Below are 22,298 nucleotides of genomic sequence, written 5' to 3' on the forward strand. Positions count from 1 at the left end.
ACTAATTTACTTGTGGAACGGCGCATACAGTGCAACATGAAATATATGCATAACACACGATATCAAGTCACAAGGCCGACTTCAAATGCCAACATCCATACGCAGTGTGTGAGTTTCATGTTTGGGAAAGCTTTTATTTTTCAAAATAAAATTGCACCTTTATAATACAGGATTACATGCATCTATCATCACATTTGCAGACTAATGTAATTTAATATGATGAGTAGGCTAATAATATTACTCAATCACTGCAAGAGAAACACAGTTCTGAACAACGCATGTCTGAGCACGTAATGAGTAGGTCTAATCAGACGTTTCATCTCCATTCTTTGCACAGGAAAAATGTGGCCTTTTATAAACACATTTCATGCAATTCTACCACACTTTATATGACTGGAGACATAAGCAATCAGTAAAAACAACCGTGTCTTGTAACCATCTAATCTAGGCCTATGAAAAGGGGAGACTCAAATTGTACAATATGACGACCAACAAGCCTGGAGGGAATTATTGTCCGCCAAAAAACTTTCCAGTGGTACTGATCCAATGATAGACAGTGAATATCCACACACTCACAGGGGATATGGCCGATGCGCTCCGCTGGTGCCAATAAGATACTGTTCACTCAATTGGGAGAAGAGAATTTTGATAACTATAGACAGATTAGTAATTTCTTTGTCTTCTCTTTTCAGCGACAGCCATTTGCTTTCTAAACTATGCTCTCCTACGATTGTATTTTGAAAAATTACAATAGGCCTAGGCTTATTTACCTGCTTTTCACTGAGCGCTGCAACTCAACAGTCAGCTATTTGCCACACACGCTGCCCAAATTGTGTGATTAAAACAATCCACAGCTCATTTTTAAAAGAAGCCTCTGCGGCCAAATCATGCTCTCTGTTGTAATATTTTCAAAGATTTTATTGATTTCTGTATAGGCATGAGTAATTACAGTTGAAGTCGGAAGTTTACATACACTAAGGTTGGGGTCATTAAAACTTGCTTTTCTCCTCCCGGGTGGCGCAGTGGTCTAGGGCACTGCATCGCAGTGCTAGCTGTGCCACCAGAGACTCTGGATTCGCGCCCAGGCTCTGTCGCAGCCGGCCGTGACCGGGAGGTCCGTGGGGCGACGCACAATTGGCCTAGCGACGTCCGGGTTAGGCCGGTAGGGATATCCTTGTCTCATCACTCACCAGCGACTCCTGTGGCGGGCCGGGCGCAGTGCGCACTAACCAAGGAGGCCAGGTGGACGGTGTTTCCTCCGACACATTGGTGTGGCTGGCTTCCGGGTTGGAGGCGCGCTGTGTTAAGAAGCAGTGCGGCTTGGTTGGGTTGTATTTTGGAGAATGCGTGGATTTCGACCTTCGTCTCTCCCGAGCCCGTACGGGAGATGTTAGTAATTACTATGTTGTCTCATCGTTACAACTGGATACCACGAAAGGGGGGGTAAAATGTATTATAATTTTTTTAAATAAAAAAATACAAATAGTTTTTCAACCACTCCACAAATTTCTTGTTAACAAACTATAGTTTTGGAAAGTCAGTTAGGACATCTAATTTGTGCATTACAACATTTTTACAACAATTGTTCACACAGATTAATTCACTGTATCACAATTCCAGTGGGTCAGATGTTTACATAAACTAAGTTGACTGTGCCTATAAACAGCTTGGAAAATTCCAGAAAATGATGTCATGGCTTTAGAAGCTTCTGATAGGCTAATTAACATAATTTGAGTCAATTGGAGGTGTACCTGTGGATGTATTTCAAGGCCTACCTTCAAACTCAGTGCCTCTTTGCTTGACATCATGGAAAAATCAAAAGAAATCAGCCAAAACCTCAGAAAAAAAATGTAGACCTGGTTCATCCTTACGAGAAATTTCCAAACGCCTGCAGGTACCACATTCATCTGTACAAACAATTGAATGCAAGTATAAACACCATGGACCATGCAGCCGTCATACCGCCCAGGAAGGAGACGCATTCTATCTCTTAGAGATGAACGTACTTTGGTGTAAAAAGTGCAACTCAATCCATGAACGACAGCAAAGGACCTTGTGAAGATGCTGGAGGAAACCGGTACAAAAGTATCCACAGTAAAACGAGTCCTATATCGACGTAACCTGAAAGGCAGCTCAGCAAGGAAGAAGCCACTGGTCCAAAACCACCATCAAAAAAGCCAGACTACGATTTGCAACTGTACATGGGGACAAAGATAATGACCATTGTTATGTTTTGGAGGAAAAAGGGGAGGCTTGCAAGCCGAAGAATACCATCCCAACCGTGAAACACGGGGGTGGCAGCATCATGTTGTGGAGGTGCTTTGCTGCAGGAGGGACTGGTGCACTTCACAAAATAGATGGCATCATGAGGGAGGTAAATTATGTGGATATATTGAAGCAACATCTCAAGACATCCGTCAGGAAGGTAAGGCTTGGTCGCAAATGGGTCTTCCAAATGGACAATGACCCCAAGCATACTTCCAAAGTTGTGGCAAAATGGCTTAAGGACAACAAAGTCAAGGTATTGGAGTGGCCATCACAAGGCCCTAACCTCAATTCCATAGAAAATCTGTGGGCAAAATTGAATAAGTCTGTGCGAGCAAGGAGGCCTACAAACCTGACTCGGTTACACCAGCTCTGTCAGAATAAATAGTCCAAAATTCAGTCAACTTACTGTGGGAAGCTTGTGGAAGGCTACCCGAAACGTTTGACCCAAGTTAAACAATTTAAAGGCAATGCTACCAAATACTAATTGATTGAATGTAAACTGGGAATGTAATGAAAGAAATCAAAGCTGAAATAAATCACTCTACTATTATTCTGACATTTCACATTCTTAAAATAAAGTGGTGATCCTAACTGACCTAAGACAAGGAATTTTTCCTAGGATTAAATATCAGGAATTGTGAAAAGCGGAGTTTAAATGTATTTGTCTAAGGTGTACGTAAACTTCCGACTTCAACTGTATATAGGTAATTTTAGCACATTTGATTCAATTAACTTTAGGGGAAGCTTATCTTCCCCTAGCTTATTGGAGACGCCGCCTATGCCGACATAAATCTGAAAATAATCGGTGCAAAAAAAAGCTGGCCGCGAGGCTCACAAGGCCGAGTTCAAATGCCAACTTCAAATTCAAAGCATCAGTGCACTGCCTAAATGGCAAAGTAAACTATCTGGCACTGTCTCTGCTCTATGCAGAGAGAAAGGTGTGCAGCCTGGCAGCTTCTCTCCGAGCGATATTCTGTATGGTCCTAAATCCAGCCAACCAATTCATTAAACAGCCGTTACATTTGAATTGGGATTGGAATGATTTGTCTACTTTTTGTAGCCTACTTTTACATTTCTGGTCATTTCAGGTGCCATTAATACAGGTAACGAGTTGAGGGCAGAGGAGTGTCTTAAAGAAGAAGTTACAGGTCTGTGAGAGCCAGAAATCTTGCTTGTTTGTAGGTGACCAAATACTTATTTTCCACCATAATTTGTAAATAAATTCATAAAAAAGCCTACAATGTGATTTTCTGGATTTTTTTCCCTTATTTTGTCTGTCATAGTTGAAGTGTACCTATGATGAAAATTACAGGCCTCTCATCTTTTTAAGTGGGAAAACTTGCACAATTGGTGGCTGACTAAATACTTTTTGTATGTATGTAGCCAAGTTATCGTTACTCATTGAGTATTTATTATTTTTTCTCTTTGCATTGTTGTGAAGGGCCCGTAAATAAAAATGTCAATGTCTACACCGGTTGTTGTTTCACGAAGCATGTGACAAACAACAATTGATTTGATTTTGATTTGATATTTGGTGCTTCCCAGACCAGTGTTGAGGCAGGGATGGACTACCGTGTTTGTCTAATCTTGACCCTCTACTCTTCACTCAGTGATGTCTAGTCCCCATACACACTCATCGACTCGGTTAGTTCCCACACCGAGACACAATTGAGACTTTTGCGGGAAGCATACATTGATTTCAACTGCATAAAAACTCAAGCTACAAGGATATTAAGTTGGGATTCAGTCTTCCCATGTCATACAAAATCTAACTACATCTTCTGTAACTTTCTATAGATTGTGATGCCACACTAATCACATATCTCTTTAGACAGATTGGAATGTTTGTTTTATGAGGGGTGTAGAAGACAGTCTCCAGACCTGAAGACACTGCGCTATTGTGTGGATTGGAGAGAGTGAGAAACTGATGATGTCATTTTCAGTTTATAACCTGTGGAAAAATGTGTATGCAACCAGTACTCTCTTGAATTAAACGCTAGAACCTGACCTTTAAGACTGGTCTCGAACTATTTCATGCATAATTAATGAATTTACAACTCATTAATGAAATAGAGAGAGTGCGAATTTGGTTTTGGCTACAAAACATATAGGAATTTAGAATTCCACTAACAGCTATGACGAAACTGGCTCTCATGATGACTACCACAGGAAAGACCCAGAGGTACCTCTGCTACAGAGGATAAGTTCATTAGTTACCAGCCTCAAAAATTGCAGCCCAAATAAATGCTTCAGAGTTCAAGTAACAGACACACCTCAACATCAACTGTTCAGAGGAGACTGTGTGAATCAGGCCTTCAAGGTCAAATTGCTGAAAAGAAAAGACTGCTAAAGGACACCAATAATAAGAAGAGACTTGCCTGGGCCAAGAAACACACAAGCAATGGACATCATACCAGTGAAAATCTGTCCTTTGGTCTGATGAGTCCAAATTTGAGATGTGTCGTTCCAACCGGCGTGTCTTTGTGAGACGCAGAGTAGATGAACGGATGATCTCCGCATGTGTAGTTCCACCGTGAAGCACAGAGGTGGTGGTGTGATGGTGCTTGCTGGTAACACTGATTTATTTAGAACAAGGTACACTTAACCAGCATGGCTACCATTTCATGACTTCCGGCGCCGACAGAGATGGCCGCCTCGCTTCGCGTTCCTAGGAAACTATGCAGTTTGTTTTTTTACGTGTTATTTCTTACATTAGTACCCCAGGTCATCTTAGGTTTCATTACATACAGTCGAGAAGAACTACTGAATATAAGATCAGCGTCAACTCACCATCAGTACGACCAAGAATATGTTTTTCGCGACGCGGATCCTGTGTTCTGCCTTACAAACAGGACAACAGAGCGGATCCTATGCAGCGACCCAAAAAAACGACTCCGAAAGAGAGGGAAACGAGGCGGTCTTCTGGTCAGACTCCGGAGACGGGCACACCGTGCACCACTCCCTAGCATTCTTCTTGCCAATGTCCAGTCTCTTGACAACAAGGTTGATGAAATCCGAGCAAGGGTAGCATTCCAGAGGGACATCAGAGACTGTAACGTCCTTTGCTTCACTGAAACATGGCTCACTGGAGAGACTCTATCCGAAGCGGTGCAGCCAACGGGTTTCTCCACGCATTGCGCTGACAGAAACAAACATCTTTCTGGTAAGAAGAGGGGCGGGGCGTATGCCTCATGGCCAACGTGACATGGTGTGATGAAAGAAACATACAGGAACTCAAATCCTTCTGTTCACCTGATTTAGAATTCCTCACAATCAAATGTAGACCGCATTATCTACCAAGAGAATTCTCTTCGATTATAATCACAGCCGTATATATCCCCCCCCAAGCAGACACATCGATGGCTCTGAACAAACTTTATTTAACTCTCTGCAAACTGGAAACGATTTATCCGGAGGCTGCATTCATTGTAGCTGGGGATTTTAACAAGGCTAATCTGAAAACAAGACTCCCTAAATTTTATCAGCATATCGATTGCACAACCAGGGGTGGAAAGACCTTGGATCATTGTTACTCTAACTTCCGCAACGCATATAAGGCCCTGCCCCGCCCCCCTTTCGGAAAAGCTGACCACGACTCCATTTTGTTGATCCCTGCCTACAGACAGAAACTAAAAGCTGGTCCGACCAAGCTGACTCCACACTCCAAGACTGCTTCCATCACGTGGACTGGGAGATGTTTCGTATTGCGTCAGATAACAACATTGACGAATACGCCGATTCGGTGTGCGACTTCATTAGAACGTGCGTTGAAGATGTCGTTCCCATAGCAACGATTAAAACATTCCCTAACCAGAAACCGTGGATTGATGGCAGCATTCGTGTGAAACTGAAAGCGCGAACCACTGCTTTTAATCAGGGCAAGGTGTCTGGTAACATGACCGAATACAAACAGTGCAGCTATTCCCTCCGCAAGGCTATCAAACAAGCTAAGCGCCAGTACAGAGACAAAGTAGAATCTCAATTCAACGGCTCAGACACAAGAGGCATGTGGCAGGGTCTACAGTCAATCACGGACTACAGGAAGAAATCCAGCCCAGTCACGGACCAGGATGTCTTGCTCCCAGGCAGACTAAATAACTTTTTTGCCCGCTTTGAGGACAATACAGTGCCACTGACACGGCCTGCAACGAAAACATGCGGTCTCTCCTTCACTGCAGCCGAGGTGAGTAATACATTTAAACGTGTTAACCCTCGCAAGGCTGCAGGCCCAGACGGCATCCCCAGCCGCGCCCTCAGAGCATGCGCAGACCAGCTGGCCGGTGTGTTTATTCAATCAATCCCTATACCAGTCTGCTGTTCCCACATGCTTCAAGAGGGCCACCATGGTTCCTGTTCCCAAGAAAGCTAAGGTAACTGAGCTAAACGACTACCGCCCCGTAGCACTCACATCCGTCATCATGAAGTGCTTTGAGAGACTAGTCAAGGACCATATCACCTCCACCCTACCTGACACCCTAGACCCACTCCAATTTGCTTACCGCCCAAATAGGTCCACAGACGATGCAATCTCAACCACACTGCACACTGCCCTAACCCATCTGGACAAGAGGAATACCTATGTGAGAATGCTGTTCATCGACTACAGCTCGGCATTCAACACCATAGTACCCTCCAAGCTTGTCATCAAGCTCGGGACCCTGGGTCTCGACCCCGCCCTGTGCAACTGGGTACTGGACTTCCTGACGGGCCGCCCCCAGGTGGTGAGGGTAGGCAACAACATCTCCTCCCCGCTGATCCTCAACACTGGGGCCCCACAAGGGTGCGTTCTGAGCCCTCTCCTGTACTCCTTGTTCACCCACGACTGCGTGGCCACGCACGCCTCCAACTCAATCATCAAGTTTGCGGACGACACAACAGTGGTAGGCTTGATTACCAACAACGACGAGACGGCCTACAGGGAGGAGGTGAGGGCCCTCGGAGTGTGGTGTCAGGAAAACAACCTCACACTCAACGTCAACAAAACTAAGGAGATGATTGTGGACTTCAGGAAACAGCAGAGGGAACACCCCCCTATCCACATCGATGGAACAGTGGTGGAGAGGGTAGCAAGTTTTAAGTTCCTCGGCATACACATCACAGACAAACTGAATTGGTCCACTCACACAGACAGCATCGTGAAGAAGGCGCAGCAGCGCCTCTTTAACCTCAGGAGGCTGAAGAAATTCGGCTTGTCACCAAAAGCACTCACAAACTTCTACAAATGCACAATCGAGAGCATCCTGGCGGCCTGGTATGGCAACTGCACCGCCCTCAACCGTAAGGCTCTCCAGAGGGTAGTGAGGTCTGCACAACGCATCACCGGGGGCAAACTACCTGCACTCCAGGACACCTACACCACCCGATGTCACAGGAAGGCCATAAAGATTATCAAGGACATCAACCACCCGAGCCACTGCCTGTTCACCCCGCTATCATCCAGAAGGCGAGGTCAGTACAGGTGCATCAAAGCTGGGGCCGAGAGACTGAAAAACAGCTTCTATCTCAAGGCCATCAGACTGTTAAACAGCCACCACTAACACTGAGTGGCTGCTGCCAACACACTGACAATGACTCAACTCCAGCCACTTTAATAATGGGAATTGATGGGAAATGATGTAAATATATCACTAGCCACTTTAAACAATGCTACCTTATATAATGTTACTTACCCTACATTATTCATCTCATATGCATACGTATATACTGTACTCTATATCATCGACTGTATCCTTATGTAATACATGTATCACTAGCCACTTTAAACTATGCCACTTTGTTTACATACTCATCTCATTTGTACATACTGTACTCGATACCATCTACTGTATCTTGCCTATGCTGCTCTGTACCATCACTCATTCATATATCCTTATGTACATATTCTTTATCCCCTTACACTGTGTACAAGACAGTAGTTTTGGAATTGTTAGTTAGATTACTTGTTATTACTGCATTGTCGGAACTAGAAGCACAAGCATTTCGCTACACTCGCATTAACATCTGCTAACCATGTGTATTTGACAAATAAAATTTGATTTGATTTGATTTTGATTTGATTACCACAGCATTCTGCAGCGATATGCCATTCCACCTGGTTTGCACTGAGTGGGACTATCAATTGTTTTTCAATTGGACAATGACCCAACACCTCCAAGCTGTGTGTAAGGGCTATTTGACCAAGAAGGAGAGTAATAGAGTGCTGCATCAGATGACCTGGCCTTCACAATCCCCCAACCTCAATGCAATTTAAATGTTTTTGGATGAGTTGGACCGCAGAGTGAAGGAAAAGCAGCCAACAAGTGCTCAGCATATGTGGGAACTCCTTCAAGATTGTTGGAAAAGCCTTCCAGGTGAAGCTGGTTGAGGGAATGCCAAGAGTGTGCAAAGCTGTCATCAGGGCAAAGGGAGGCTACTTTGAAGAAACTAAAATATATTTTTTATTTGTTTAACACTTTAATACAACATGATTCCATGTGTGTTATTTCATAGTTTTGATGTCTTTATTATTCTACTATGTGGATTTTTATTTGATTTTTTAATAAAGAAAAACCCTTCTATGTGTAGAAGTGGGGATGGCAGAATGTGTACGTGCCTGGTATGAATGCAAGCCTGTGTGTGTGTTTATTTATTTTTTATTATACCTTTATTTAACTAGGCAAGTCAGTTAAGAACAAATTCTTATTTTCAATGACGGCCTAGGAACAGTGGGTTAACTGCCTGTTCAGGGGCAGAACGACAGATTTGTACCTTGTCAGCTCGGGGGTTTGAACTTGCAACCTTCCGGTTACTAGTCCAGCGCTCTAACCACTAGGCTACCCTGCCGCCCCGGGGTAACCTGTGTGTGTGCACCTGCGTGGGTGTATTAGTGTAAGGTTTAATCTGTGTATGTGTGCAGGCATGTATTTTATGCCTGTGTGTGTGTGTGAGCACGTTTTTGTGCTTGTGTGCCTATGCCTGTGTTTGTGTGGTGTATTTGTGTGTGTTTTAGCACGTGTATGTGCCTGTGTTTTTCGTTTTACTATCCGTGTGGGGACCAGGGTATGAGCATGCTCAATTTGACTGGAGTGAGGAGCGAGTTTCCCAAAGGCTGGTCCGGCCTTCTTGCACGCTCCAATTTTGCCTCGGTACCGCTCACTTCACAAGCTCAGGGCATGTCCGGACCAGCATGTATTTATAGGCTAGTTGTGTGCTGCTATAGCCCATTGCATTAGCTACTGTCATGGAGTTCACGCAATATTTTCATAAAGATAGCTAAGTGTGTCATTGTAGCAAAGTATTTATAAACCAAAAATCTGCGCTCTTAAAAGTTTTGTTTATTTTTGTTTCTCTTATCTATATAATAGGCTATCATTGATTTTGGCCCAATAGGCCTGACATATTACCGCTTTCAAGGAGCTTTCTGTTTACAAAAGGTTATTTTGCCTAAAATCCTTTAGGCCTACCTATAGTACAAAAAAAAAAAAAAAACTCAGCATCCCTGCCCAGACTGACAAGAGTGATCCGAAGAGTGTTTAGCAACCCCAGTGGCTCTGCAGGCGAGGAGAGGGTATTCTCTGCTGCTGGTCTGCTCTCCAGGCACCATCACATGAGTCTGAAGCCCCAGACTGGCCAAACTCGTGTTTCCAAAAGTGAATTCAAAAAGGCACCGAGCCTAACAAGACAATTTTTGTTTCATTTTGATTGAAGTCACAGCATATATGCGCAATTTAGACTATAATGATTTAATACAACGAGATGTTGTTTAAAGGCTAAGTGCTTAATATTTATGCCAGCCTAGTGTCGCACTCGCAAATGGTTCACAATTATTTTCTTTGTAGGCTATATATAGCCTTAAAGTAATTGAAATAATATGCGAATAATATAGCCTAAATAATACATTTCCGTTCCTTCTTAGGCTACCTGTCTGGCTCCTGACCTATTTAATGTTCATATGCTGTTTAAATTGACCTATAGCCTATTTGAAATGGTGAGTGCTTCTTACAGTCACCTTTTCATGTTATTTATTAAAATACTTTTCATTCAAATCATATGGTTTGGTTTCAATACTTCACAACCAAATGACAGGTCCAGGTAGTCACACAAATAGATGAGTGTTGATTAAATGGTGCTTTTAATGAATGGAGCGAATTTGGAGTCACATTTGTATTTTTCAGTGAATTTTTTAGCAGACCACTCACATACTCAAGTCCTCACAAGGATAGTGAAACAAGGGGGAACTTTTGCCAGTCTCCACAAGGAAAAAGGCTATTTTAGGCTTACGCCTCGATCACACCGACAGCGTCATGGCATTTTGGTAGACCGAAATACATTAATTTCCCATGGAACGCTGTGTTTGCCTTGCAGCATTGCATTGCAGAGGCAGTTGCAGTGTGTCCTGTGTGGGGCACACGTTGGATTTATCGAACGTATGCGTCAAACTGAATGGGCAGACGGATTAACACAAATGGTAGCAGAAGGTGAATGTTGAACTTTTGTTGCACACATATCCAGATTCCACGTACAAATTTGTGCAATGACGCCGTCGGTGTGATCGAGGCAATCGGGATTGAGTTTAGGGTTACATTTAGGGGCTTAAGGTTATGGTTTAGGGAAAATAGGATTTTGATGGGGACCAAACAATTGATTCCCAACAAGGATAGTAAAACAAACATGTGAGTGCGTATGAGAATGTGCGCGTGTGTGTCAAAGGTTAGGTGTCTGAGTTCAGGCCTGTAGGAGACTTAGCGAAGTCAGACATGGACACGAGAGGCAGGGGAACCAAAACAGTTGGGGTTTTAGAACCAGAACACAGGCCAGAGCCAGTGAGACAAAATATGAAAGCTAAGCAAACCTTGATCACTTACATAATGGTGTCAGAGGTTGGGGAAAAAGTTATGCAACAAGGCTCTAGGGATGGATCACTGGCTAGGGATGTTATTGCGATTGATCTGAATCTCAGAGATTCATTAAATAATGTTTAATTGACTCTTCAGCAATACTTTGCCCCGACAAGAAAGAGCCGTTTGAAAATGTTTCCCTGTCAAGACTAACAGTGACACGCCGTGTTGAGGACATCGCAGAGAATATGGAACAACAGTTGAAAGACAAGGTAAATGATTTCACCCATTTCTCCTTGGCCCTGGATGAGAGCAGTGATGCACGTGAGGAGCTTGTTTCAGTGCGGTCAATGAAGAGCACAACCACAGGGAAAGATTTATTGGAGGTTAATAAGTGTGTGGCAAAGCTGGGACTGAGTTTTGAAAAGTTATCCAGTGTGACCACTAATGGGTGCCCAAACTTGACGGAAAAAACATTGGCGTTTTGAAAAGGACACAAGATCAAGTAGCTGAGCTGAACCCAGATCAGAAAAGTATTTTCCTGCATTGCATTATTCATCAGGAGGTGCTCTGTCAATGTGTTCTGAAAATGAGCCATGTTGTGGATACAGTCACTAAAGTAGTAAACTTCATAAGAGCAACATCTTTAAACCACAGGCAGTTTGTCTCACAGTTGGAAAAATCATGCAGTCATGCATCATGGGTCATGCAGATCTCCCCTACCACACAAACGTGAGATGGCTGAGTTTGGGGAAGGTGCTTAACCAGACGGATTTAGGGGGCGCTATTTCAATTTTTGGATGAAAAACGTTCCCGTTTTAAACAAGATATTTTGTCACGAAAAGATGCTCGACAATGCATATAATTGACAGCTTTGGAAAGAAGACACTCTGACGTTTCCAAAACTGCAAAGATATTGTCTGTGAGTGCCACAGAACTGATGTTACAGGCGAAACCCAGATAAAAATCCAACCAGAAAGGGCCGCATTTCTTTAAACCGCCTCATGCCAATGACTCCTTATATGGCTGTGAATGAGCTACGAATGAGCTTACGTTTTCCACGTTTTCCCCAAGGTGTCTACAGCATTGTGATGTCTTTTTAGGCATTTCCCTTGAAGAATGGCTGTAAGGGACCATATATGCCATGTGGTCACATGGTGTCTCCCGCAGAAAACCTTGTGTAAAATACTGAGGTAGCCATTTTTCCAATCGCTTCTTATGAGAAACCAACTGCCTCGACGGATATATTATCGAATATACTGTTTAAAAACACCTTGAGGATGGATCCTAAACCACGTTTGCCGTGTTTCTGTCGATATTATGTAGCTAATTTTGAAAAAAGTTTGGCGTTATAGTTGTAGCATTTTTCGGTCGATTTCTCAGCCAAGCATGGTGAAGAAACTGAGCTTTTTCACATACAAAAAAAATATTTTTGGAAAAAAGGAACATTTGCTATCTAACTGGGAGTCTCCTGAGTGAAAGCATCCAAAGTTCTTCAAAGGTAAATGATTTAATTTGGTTGCTTTTCTTATTTTTGTGAAAATGTTGCCTGCTGGTAGCAGAGCCTAGCATAGCATTATGCCATGATAAACTTACACAAATTTACACAGATGACAGTGTTGTTAACAAAAGGCTAAGCTTGTGTTTGAATATATTTATTTAATTTCATTTGCAATTTTCATGAATAGGAAAAGTTTCTAGGGGTATTTATGTCCGTTGCGTTATGCTAATGCGTTTGAGGCTATGATTACGCTCCCGGATACGGGTTTGCTCGTCGCAACTGGTTAAAAGGGTGTGGGATCTGAAGTCGGAGATTGCTGAGTTTTTGCAAATGAAAGGAAAATATGTGGATTTCCCTCAACTGCAACATAAAGAATGGTTGGCTGATTTTGCCTTCACCGTGGACATCATGGCCCACTACAAGGGAAGGGCCTTTTTGCACATCAGATGTACAGCATTGATGTACAGCCTTCAATTACTGCTCCTGACCCGCCAAGTAGAAGCCAACAATCTCACCCACCTTCCGACACTACTAGTATGTTCCCTATCAGATGACCAGTGGGATTATACATTGCTGCTGCGTGCTTTGAACGGTGAGTTTTCTCATCGTTGAGGATTTCAAAGTGTTGGAAAATGAAATGCTGTTGGTTTCCTCTCCTTTCACTATCAATGTGGATAACATCCCACTGGGCATAGCGACATCAGAAACTATACCTGACTTCACTGCTCTAGTCAATGCCCATCAGAGACTTCACTTCTCACACTGATTGAGTATTTTAAACGTAATGTTGAGCTTTCTCTCTTTCTTGTGTTTTTGTGCATACCCGTTACCAAGAGTTCTGTCCGTGGTCCTGAATGCACAGTGTACTTTTCCCTCCATGTAGTTCATTGCATGTTTAATAATGAAAATACCTACCAAAAGGAGAACATGGATGTGGATTATTTCTGTGCATGTTATGATGTGCATAATAAGGAGTGCAAAATTCCAAGGAATTTCCCAGGTTTTTCCGAAATTCTGGTTGAAGGGTTTTCCCTGCTTATTCCCTCATGGTTCCGGTAATCTTCGAAGTGGAATTTCTGAAAAACCTGGACACTTCCTGAGAAAGTTTCCGGAATTGTACAACCCTGTTCAAAATATACCAATAGCATGCTTTGTTACAGCCCTGGTTAGTGGCTTTAGGGTGATAACGATGAGTATGACGTACTTGACTCCAAAGCGTTCCATGAACATGATGTTGTTCCGGAAGGTTCTGTTGACATCCAGATCAATCTGTTTGATCTCTGTAGAGAAACTCCTGGCCTGCTCCTTCATAGTCTGGCCATAAAGGAACCAAGCAGAATAACATCAGTTACTGTATATCAGACCTGGGTTCAAATACATGTGTATTTGAGTATTTACAAATAATGTGGCCTACTCCTATTGGAACTTTCCTAAAAATACCCTACTATTTGAAAGTATTTTCAAATACATTATTTCAAATATTATAAACCAATACCAAACTGACCTGGGTTAAAAGCAAAGGAGTGTACTTGAGTCAGTTTATACTTTCCAAGTGTATTTCCACATATCCAAATGTCTTTCAAAGTAATTGAAATACCCTATTATTATTTAAACTCAGGTCTGCTGTATTACAATGGGTAGCCAACTCTCCTCCAGGAGAGCTACCCTTCTGCAGAATCCCAAATCAACCCCTAGCCCCTAGGCTATTCTGTAGATCTGAAAGGATGTGGATAGGTGTGCAATATAGCAATATAAAAAACATTCCACCAAGCCTATAAGATGGGAAATGGAGGGAGAAAGGGTTTAATTCTATAGTGTGCTTACCTCATACTTTCCAGAATTCTCCTGCTTCACCTTCTCTATGTCCAGTAGCAGAGCCCAGGCTTGGCCTCTCAACTGGAGGGGGATTCCCTTGTACACACGCTTCACCATCTAGAGATGGGGAGAGAGAGACCAAAGAAACAGAGAGACCAGAGAAAGGAAGAGCTATATTAAGACTACCTTTAACACGCTTCACCTAAAGAGACCAGACTGAAAGACTAGAAAGAGAAAGACCAGAGAGAGTAGATATCAGTAGAGATGGGGTGATCATTAAAGAGGAGGTTCCCCTAGTACACTATCTTCCCCATCTAAAGAAAGACGCAAGGGCTAAAAGAGGAAAAAGGAAAACTACAACTAATGATTCCCCCTCCGTCCCAAAAATGATAAGACTGGAGATTGAAAAATTAACAAATGAGAGAGAGGAGAGAGGGCTGAGGAGTTGTTTGTGGTGCCTATAGTCACTCAGCACTGGGTCGGTCACCTTGTCGCTGTTCCTGTACTTGTCCCACTTCTTGACCATCTTCAGCCATTTCTCCACCCGCTCTATCTCGTGATGCTTTTGCTGAAGGTAAGACAGAAGAAATAAACAAATCAATCAATCAATCAATCAATCAACCCAAAGGTGATCAGCAGTACATACCTTCTCTTCAATTGCACTCGGAGTGGGCAGCTCCTCTTCGCTGAGGAGAAAGACAAACAAAAGGTGAGTCAGTGGATAATGGTTTGTTCATTACAGCGGTTTAAGGCTTCCCTTCTCTTCTCCTTCCATTTGCATGTTGTGTGTGTGTAATATAAACCCAGTACTCTGCTAAGGTTGAAGCCCTAAACCTAGGCACATGGTTGGGGTGAACCCCTGGCTCCAGAAGAGAGGTGAACACAGTTGGAGCTGTCATGGAGCTGTCAACTTACTGCAGGAAGCCGTGGCGGTCTGTGACCTTATAGATGCTGTAGTCAGTATCCTCCCAGGGGTCGATGTGGACACCCTCCTGCCTGCCCTGAAAACACACAAAAATGTTTGTTTTTTTATGCCTCAAATCACACAGACTAAAAGGACAATACAGCAGGATCAGTTAGATTCAACGTGTATTTAATTATAGTACCCATACAGCAGTACAAATGCATGCACGCATACAGTGGATTTCTGTATCATATTGTACAACTGCTGATTAAACTAACACTGTAAAAGTATGACAAAATAGTTGGGGAGGCGTGCCCTGCTCAAATCGAATCGCAATCTGCACCGCTCATTCACATTGTCAACAATGCATCATGATGCATTGTTCAGAAACATACATATCTTTTCCATTAAATATACAGTTGAAGTCAAATGTACATACACTTAGGTTGGAGTCATTAAAATTTGTTTTTCAATCACTCCACACATTTCTTGTTAACAAACTATAGATTTGGAAAGTCGGTTAGAACATCTAGTAAATTTTCCTAAAATTATTTACAGACAGATTATTTCACTGTATCCCAATTCCACTGGGTCAAAAGTTTACATACAGTAAGTTGACTGTGCCTGTAAACAGCTTGAAAAAATTCAGAAAATGTCATGGCTGTAGAAGCTTCTGATTGACATCATTTGAGTCAATTGGAGGTGTACCTGTGGATGTATTTCAAGGCCTACCTTCAAAGTCAGTGCCTCTTTGCTTGACATCATGGGGAAATCAAAAGAAATCAGCAAAGACATCAGAAAAAAAATTGTGGACCTTCACAAGTCTGGTTCATCCTAGGTAGCAATTTCCAAACGCCTGAAGGTACCACGTTCATCTGTACAAACAATAGTACGCAAGTATAAACACCATAGTACCACGCAGCCGTCATACCACGTTCTGTCTCCTAGAGATGAACGTATTTGTGCGAAAAGTGCAAATCAATCCCAGAACAACAGCAAAGGACCTTGTGAAGATGCTGGAGGAAACAGGTACAAAAGTATCTATATCCACAGTAAAACGAGTCCTATATTGACATAACCTGAAAGGCTGCTCAGTAAGGAAGAAGCCACGGCTCCAAAACCACCATAAAAAAGCCAGACTACAGTTTGCAAATGCACATGGGGACAAAGATCGTACTTTTTGGTCTGATGGTCTGATGAAACAAAAGTAGAACTGTTTGGCCATAATGACCATCCTTATGTTTGGAGGAAAAAGGGGGAGGCTTGCAAGCCGAAGAACATCATCCCAACCGTGAAGCACGGGGGTGACAGCATCATGTTGTGGGGGTACTTTGCTGCAGGAGGGACTGGTGCACTTCACAAAATAGATGGCATCATGAGGGAGGTAAATTATGTGGATATCTCAAGACATGCTTGGTCGCAAATGGGTCTTCCAAATGGACAATGACCCCAAGCATACTTCCAATGTTGTGGCAAAATGGCTTAAGGACAACAAAGTCAAGGTTTTGGAGTGGCCATCACAAAGCCCTGACCTCAATCCTATAGAAAATTTGTCTGCAGATCTGAAAAAGTGTGTGTAAGCAAGGAGACCTACAAATCTGACTCAGTTACACATGCTCTGTCAGGAGGAATGGGCCAAAATTCAGCGAACTTATTGTGGGAAGCTTGTGGAAGGCTACCCGAAACATTTGACCCAAGTTAAACAATTTAAAGGCAATGCTACCAAATACTAATTGAGTGTATGTAAACTTCTGACCCACTGGGAATGTGATGAAAGAATTAAAAGCTGAAATAATTCTCTCTACTATTATTCTGACATTTCACATTCCTAAAATAAAGTTGCGATCCTAACGGACCTAAAACAGGTTATTGTTACTAGGATTAAATGTCAGGAATTGTGAAAAACTGAGTTTAAATGCATTTGGCTAAGGTGTATGTAATCTTCCGACTTCAACTGTATATCTTATCTCAGACTAATATATCAGCGCAATGTATTTATAAAGCTACCATTTATCACATCATGCAAGCAATATTATATAATAGAGCTAAAACTGAATTAGCTAGCTAGGCTGTCAATTGACTTAGCTAGCTAGACAGAAAACTTTTGGCAGACAATTTAAGGCACAACATTTTAGGCTGACAACTTGGTATGCAATAACTGAAATTTACCAAATTTGGCAGACAATTTTTGGCAGATAACTTCTGGTATACAATGACAAACAGGACCATCGGCAAAAATAACTTTAGCTGACGTTAGCTAGCTATCCAAGTAGGAGAGGTGGCTGGCTGACTGGCTCCCATTTCTCAATCTCAGCAATGTGTTGACATGTTTTTGGAACACAGTCACAAGTTGACAAACTGGATAAACTTGCTAGCTAGCAGAGAGAGAGAGAGAGGCTATGACACTAGCTAAGTTAGCTGGTCAAAAACATTGCAGGCAGTGTAGGCTTACAGTGGTTGCTGCAGGATTTAGAGGTAATTTGTGGTTTAGTACGGTACCTTGCATCACCACTTCATTGTTCCAGACCAGGGGGAGTTAGAGCACTGATTTTGCCTTTGGGTCTTACTGTGTCTAACTGACAATGAATGGGCGACATAAACCTAAATAGAAACTGATAATTGTGCACGACTTAATAAAACTGTTACAATAAGTTTTTTATTCTTTTATTTTGTTAGGATTATTTTGCTCTTACTCTTATTGTAGCCCACTCCTGACCGATCACATTGTACAGCGCATGAGTGGCGCGCCGGTTTAAGACACTGCATAGCAGTGCAAGCTGTGTTGCTACAGATGCTGGTTCATTACCCATGAGATGATTCTAGGTTTTTCTCCCTCTAAAAACAGAAATAAATTATACTAAATAACAAACTGGCTTTATTTACAAATTAGTAACAATGTCTCACCCCATGTTCAAGAACGGCCTTTTTCCTCGCTCATTTTACGTTATTTGAAAACTTTTTTTTTCATAAATAAAGCGATTATTATTAATTTTGAATTATAGAAAAGCCCCTTGGATATTCTCAGACATTGTGGGGCAAAAAAAGTATTTAGTCAGTCACCAATTATGCAAGTTCTCCCACTTAAAACGATGACTAATTTTCATCATAGGTACACTTCAACTGTGACAGACAAAATGAGAAAAAAAAAATCCAGAAAATAACACTGTAGGATTTTGAATGAATTTATTTGCAAATTATGGTGGAAAATAGGTATTTGGTCTATAACAAAAGTTTCTCAATACTTTGTTATATATCCTTTGTTGGCAATGACAGAGGTCAAACGTTTTCTGTAAGTCTTCACAAGGTTTTCACACACTGTTGCTGGTATTTTGGCCCATGCAGATCTCCTCTAGAGCAGTGATGTTTTGGGGCTGTTGTTGGGCAACTCCCTCCAAAGATTGTCTATGGGGTTGAGATCTGGAGACTGGCTAGGCCACTCCAGGACCTTGAAATGCTTCTTACGAAGCCACTCCTTCGTTGCCCGGGCGGTGTGTTTGGGATCATTGTCATGCTGAAAGACCCAGCCACGTTTCATCTTTAATGCCCTTGCTGATGGAAGGAGGTTTTCACTCAAAATCTCACAATGCATGGCCCCATTCATTCTTTCCTTTACACGGATCAGCCGTCCTGGTCCCTTTGCAGAAAAACAGCCCCAAAGCATAATGTTTCCACCCCCATGCTTCACAGTAGGTATGGTGTTCTTTGGATGCAACTCAGCATTCTTTGTCCTCCAAACACGACGAGTTGAGTTTTTACCAAAAAGTTATATTTTGGTTTCATCTGACCATATGACATTCTCCCAATCTTCTTCTGGATCATCCAAATGCTCTCTAGCAAACTTCAGACGGGCCTGGACATGTACTGGCTTAAGCAGGGGGACACGTCTGGCACTGCAGGATTTGAGTCCCTGGCGGCGTAGTGTGTTACTGATGGTAGGCTTTGTTACTTTGGTCCCAGCTCTCTGCAGGTCATTCACTAGGTCCCCCTTGTGGTTCTGGGATTTTTGCTCACCATTCTTGTGATCATTTTGACACCACGGGGTGAGATCTTGCGTGGAGCCCCAGATCGAGGGAGAGTATCAGTGGTCTTGTATGTCTTCCATTTCCTAATAATTGCTCCCACAGTTGATTTCTTCAAACCAAGCTGCTTACCTATTGCAGATTCAGTCTTCCCAGCCTGGTGCGGGTCTACAATTTTGTATCTGGTGTCCTTTGGTCTTGGCCATTGTGGAGTTTGGAGTGTGACTGTTTGAGGTTGTGGACAGGTGTCTTTTATACTGATAACAAGTTCAAACAGGTGCCATTAATACAGGTAACGAGTGGAGGACAGAGGAGCCTCTTAAAGAAGAAGTTACAGGTCTGTGAGAGCCTCTCATCTTTTTAAGTAGGAATACTTTCACAATTGGTGGCTGACTAAATACTTTTTTGCCCCACTGTATATTATTAACCCTGTTATTAGCAGGACGTCATATTGGTCATGGCTCCCGAGTGGCTCACAACGGTATTGCCTTGCAGCTCTCCAGCTGTATCCACTGAAAGCGTGCGAGGTTCAAGGCACGAGAACAAAGGGAACGAGATGGGCCGCAGAGCCATGCACACAAGAATGACCTAGACCATGGGGAAGGGAGGACGCGAAGTGGGGTGGGGGTGGACTTTAAAGGGCATTGCACTAATAATGGCGCTGACAAGGAAAACGTTCCCACTGTTCTTAGTGCCAGTCTGCACGGTCAAACGAAAACTATGTAACTAGTAATGTTATCCTTTCGTTAATAAAATAATGATAAAAAAATACTCTTTCGAAATGCCGATGTTTATTTAATTATAGATCCATAACGAATTACTTTGGGAATGAATATCACTGAATTACAGAAATATCCTCCAATCCTATATGTAATTATTGGCGGAGAGTCATGTCATATTTTTCGATATACTGTAGGCCTACCGTCGGCGACATGAGTCTCACTAGTGGTGAGTAATGTGCTGTTAAAAGTGGTGTAGATCTGACTTATTTAAAGAGTATATTGAAGTTCCATCCTAACGGAAACCCAGAGAGGTTTTGTGGAATAGAAACACCATAATATCAAATTAAGCAAGATTTCTTTAAAAAAAAGTCTAATAAATCCATGTAATACAGCCTACACCTTCACAATAAATCCATTATTTACTTTCGACAGGTCTAAAGAAGCATGATATGAAGAACAGAATAGCATACTCTGAGTTGTCCTTATGTTAGGTCCTGATCTGGCTATGCTAAATGACTGTGGGCTACACTAGTTCATTTTGCAGACAAGATGTGCTTACAATTCCATGGCATTATTTTATAGTATGAAGAATACAATTGAACCAAGCGGAATAAAATAGAAAGAATATTGTGTGCACATTTGGCTATTCAGCGTTGAGCGGTTAACAAAGAAATAGGTACTCCAATATGCTTAATTTAGTTATTAATATAAATGTAATTCTACAAACATTGGGCTATATGTTTTGATTTTTAATAATTGCAAGGCTGCATGATGATTTGAAAAAAGTGGCTTGAAAGGCATGAGCTCTGCTTTGTTTGTTGCGCAAGCAAAAACTGCAAAAAAAATCACTGAAGCTGGAGACTCATATCTCCCTCACTAGCTTTAAGCACCAGCCGTCAGAGCAGCTCACAGATCACTGCACCAGTACATAGCCAATCTGTAAATAGCCCATCCAACTACCTCATCACCATATTGTTATTTATTTTCCTCCTTTGCACCCCAGCACCGCTACTTGCACACATCTTCTGCACATCTATCACTCCAGTGTTTAATTTGCCATACTGTAATAATTTTGCCACTATGCCTATTTATTGCCTCACCCCTTATCCTACCTTATTTGCATACACTGTATATAGACTTTCTCTATTGTATTATTTACTGTATATTTGTTTATTCCATGTGTAACTCTGTGTTTTTGTTTGTGTCACACTGCTTTGCTTTATCTTGGCCAGGTCGTAGTTGTAAATGAGAACTTGTTCTCAAATAGCCTACCTGGTTAAATAAAGGTGAAATAAATACAATTTTAAAAAGCTGTACAGACTTCATCAGTCTCTCATTCACAATTTGAGAAACATTTACTAATGTCTCGAAATTTCCGGCGGCCTCCCCTTTGTGTGGCCGTATAATGCACCCTAAAAATAAATCATGCCTTGTGCGGACAGTGTCCTAACAAACAGCAAAAGCACTAGCCTATGTAAATCGACTATCCCCCATAGTACGAAAGTTGACATATTTTTTGTGAGAAATAAATATTCCAAACATAGTCTGGGACAGTTATGGGATGCGATAGATCCCAAATTAATAAAACCACTAGCATAACAATTTAAAAAATGCGCAATGTGGCTGACAACAGATCACAACGTTTAGCTTAAAATGTTTATCAACTATTAGGCTATGTCTTCATATTACAAGCACAGCAATGCGCACATGGCAGTAGGCTATAAGCGCAAATGTTCCATTAGCAGGAAAACCCCATTATAAAAAGTGAAAGCAAATGCGATTATCCATTCAATACTTTCATTATAAAAGTACATTTTTATGGTGAAAATTATCTTCCCCAAACTTGAAACTCACTCGCTGCTTAAGTATGCCAGTTAGGCTCCAAACCCCTTGTATAGCGGATTAATGTGCTTCATTTTAAGAAGTTATTTGGCCACCTTAGTTGTGATACAAACATCAAAACACATAGGCCTGTGGGCTAGACTACATGAGGTGTGCGAAATGGTTTCGAAAAAGTCCCTCCAAAAAAGGCATTGTTTCTTGCCTGACGCTGGGCATCATTCACAAGTGATAATATATAACTCAAGTGACAGACTAATATCGTCACCCATCAGACTATTCTTGATTAATCTGGTTTTTACATACAGTTCCTTCGAGAAAGTATTCAGACCCCTTGACTTTTTTCACATTTTGTTACAGCCTTATTCTAAAATTGATTAAATAGTTTTTTACTCCTCAATCTACACATTACCC

General features: G+C 42.0%; 1 protein-coding gene across 1 annotated transcript in view; it reads right to left on the minus strand.

Moving 5' to 3' along the window:
* The window catches only part of LOC139367931 (uncharacterized), a 103,629-nt gene that overhangs the window by 20,506 nt on the left and 60,825 nt on the right, over window positions 1–22,298 (minus strand). The window contains 5 exon segments of the mRNA XM_071106329.1: window positions 13,790–13,899; window positions 14,410–14,517; window positions 14,888–14,968; window positions 15,047–15,086; window positions 15,316–15,401. Coding sequence (XP_070962430.1) covers window positions 13,790–13,899; window positions 14,410–14,517; window positions 14,888–14,968; window positions 15,047–15,086; window positions 15,316–15,401 — 425 coding nt within the window.

The sequence above is a fragment of the Oncorhynchus clarkii genome, chromosome 2 (assembly GCF_045791955.1).
Source record: "Oncorhynchus clarkii lewisi isolate Uvic-CL-2024 chromosome 2, UVic_Ocla_1.0, whole genome shotgun sequence".
NCBI lineage: Eukaryota > Metazoa > Chordata > Actinopteri > Salmoniformes > Salmonidae > Oncorhynchus > Oncorhynchus clarkii.